The 2,992-nt window shown below is 33.8% G+C and overlaps 1 protein-coding gene across 1 annotated transcript; it reads left to right on the top strand.

The window, feature by feature from the left end:
* Positions 1-378, top strand: LOC103308709 (52 kDa repressor of the inhibitor of the protein kinase-like). Its single transcript, XM_029486229.1, has one exon. It carries the CDS (start codon positions 1-3, stop codon positions 376-378), a length of 378 nt encoding a protein of 125 aa, XP_029342089.1.
* Positions 379-2,992: the final 2,614 nt, after the last annotated feature.

The raw sequence follows: 2,992 nt of genomic DNA, 5'->3' as shown, positions 1-2,992 counted from the left end.
ATGGATGATTTGCCAGGTTTTAAAGATACAGTTGAGGCTGAGTATGATTTATGGATTTCTAAATGGACCTCAGTAGAACCATCATCAAGACCTTCCACCTCCACAGACGCTTTAATTTCTTGTGATAAAACTCTATATCCCAATCTCTACCAACTGCTGAAAATACTTGCCATACTTCCCGTGTCAACTGCATCAGCTGAACGCAGTTTTTCAACACTGCGAAGATTAAAAACATATTTGAGAAACTCAACTTCAGAGAATCGTCTTGTTGGTTTAGCATTACTAAATATTCATAGAAATATTTGTACAACGGACAATATGGTTTTAGACAAGTTTGCCAATAGTGGACGAGCTAGACGATTAAAACTTGTTATATAGTACCTACCTAATACCTAAATTGTATTTGTATACATTGTGTTTTAAATCATTAAATATTATTTTTTGTTTACTGTATTACTATGTTTATAAATGTTCATCAGCCCCTCCCGAAATAAAATTCTGGATACGCGCCTGTGCTATATTATGGTATACATAAGTGATGATTTCGAATTAAAAAATATTTGTATAGAGTTCGGTTGTATATTGTTTGAGAAGCAATATATTTGTCGAAATCAATCACATGGCCGGTGAAGTAGGTACAATTTACCTGTAACCTGGTACATATGTACCTATGTCCATGGTATATCGTATATTATATCATGATATACCATCACCACGGCCGTGATACTTATTGCTTGACGCTGCAAAATTTTACTCACTTACTGAATTGTGTATCCTTAAATGTAAAATAAAAATGTGGTCGTGTTTCGAATAGCTGCATCTCGAACAAAGGTCAACATAATATTATTATAATATTATGCACGTTTGGACGCCTTGACGGAATTTGCATCGAAATTGACTTCGGGAATTTGAACAACAATAATTATTATTTAACCATAAAACTATAAATGAATATACACAGGACGGTGGATACCTATGACGTATACTATATAATATGCACAAGAAGGAGCTCATACGGAAATCGTTTTACTGACCGCTTCACGCCGGATGGTCGCATATTGCATCAATTTCCATTGTTTACAAATTCATGTTTCGCTAATGGATGCGGAGGAGCGATAAAAAACCCTCATAGTTTATAACCCTCGCCATTGAACTTATAATATATACAACCATTGATTGATATTATACTTAATCTACGATTGAATTTGTACTTACGCGCGTGTCCGACTTTATATAATAGCAGTCCGGTCAATCGCCATTTGCAATTCGTGCATAATCACCGGGAACTTGGGAAAACGGGTTTGAAGGTTCCGATTCATTAAGACCAAATGATAAGGTTACCGCAATTTTGGTTCTTTAAAATAGAAATTTTAGGTGTTGGACGCACGAAGGATTAATAAGGAAGACTACGTATTATTATTATACGACTTCGGAGATCAGTGATGACTAAATATTTTTGAAATAACTATAGTGATACACTGATAAAATACACAAATAATAAACAAATTTAATATTTAAAGAAAAGCATATTTTGAAATTGTATTTTTCGTTTACAATTCACGTACTATATAATCTCAGTGGTATACTGTATACCACTGAGATTATTTATTTAAATTTTATTATTTTCATTTTCCATTTAAATAATTATAAAATATTATCATCATCGCCAGCGTCGTTTCACCCCCACCCTCACCCTCACACACACACAAATGTAACAGATTTATTTCTCCGTGGTGTAGCATGGCTGGACCCGACAACGGCAACGGTCAGATGTGCGAAATGCGTGCCATCGTTTCAACTCTTTCTTCCAACCCCGCTCTTGCCGCCGTCACACCCGCATCGTCGAATACTGGACTGACACGCAATTTTAAATGGAATGTATAAATTTAAATTAATAATTAAAATACCACTTTGTGCCACTGTGGCCGCAAAGGGCAAGACGTATTATCAAAATATATTTTATATTCCGTGAAACGCGCGGTCGTAGGTCTATATAGGTAAGGACATTTCTATCTTCAGAGGTTTATTACAGAAGTCGTTTTATGGTGACGATCTTAACTGTGGACCATAATAATCTGTACCTACGTTAAAACCCATTCATATATACAGTAAATGTATTTATTTTTATTTTCAAAAGTTCTATAATACAAAAGTTACTTCTAAATATATCGGTAGAGTTGCGTCGATCCTACAACTACTATCTATGTCTTTATGTATTTATACCAATGAATCTATGTGTATAGGTGCATTAGATACACCTATATACAAGTTGGATGTTTTTAAACGTTTATATCACACCAGTGTGATTCTCATCTATAGTTGTATATGTGACTTTGAGGGAGTACAATTTTAAATATTAAAAAGTATGTATTAAGACAACGATTTTATGAAAATGCGTACGATGATTGCATTTAGCATTGTTAAATACTTTTTATCAATTTTCTAATACGGGGTTTTCTTTCATTAGAGGTAGGTATAGTGAACATGATATTATATTCAAAATCTGTACCTGGTACTGACTATACAACTGAGCACTGGAAAATTAAAAGAATTAGAACCACTGTATATATTATGTTGTATACACGAATATCAATCTTCGTTTCGAAATTGCGATAAAAACACATTGACCATATAGATACTTACATTACAACAACCATACAATATATTATTATGTGTAATGTGTAGGTATATTATACACCGCGCGTGTTTAATATTTAAAATGCCTAATATTAATTTCGTACGGCAGTCGAGGAATTGGCTTTTTATTTTTATACTAATAATATAATATTATATCGTATACATCATCAGATATAACATATTATAACACGCACATATTATTACCATTGTTGTTGCACGTGCTATACTAACCACGGTTGACACGCTAAAAATTCAAAACAAGGCTATACGACGCGCTTAGTCTGCAGATGGTAATCTGTGGTAGGGGTGGAGACGACGGCAAACGTAAAAAAAATGCAAATCCGGACATCATGTC

This window comes from Acyrthosiphon pisum, chromosome A1 (assembly GCF_005508785.2).
Source record: "Acyrthosiphon pisum isolate AL4f chromosome A1, pea_aphid_22Mar2018_4r6ur, whole genome shotgun sequence".
Classification (NCBI taxonomy): Eukaryota; Metazoa; Arthropoda; class Insecta; order Hemiptera; family Aphididae; genus Acyrthosiphon; species Acyrthosiphon pisum.
This window is presented reverse-complemented; position numbering and strand designations above follow the sequence as displayed.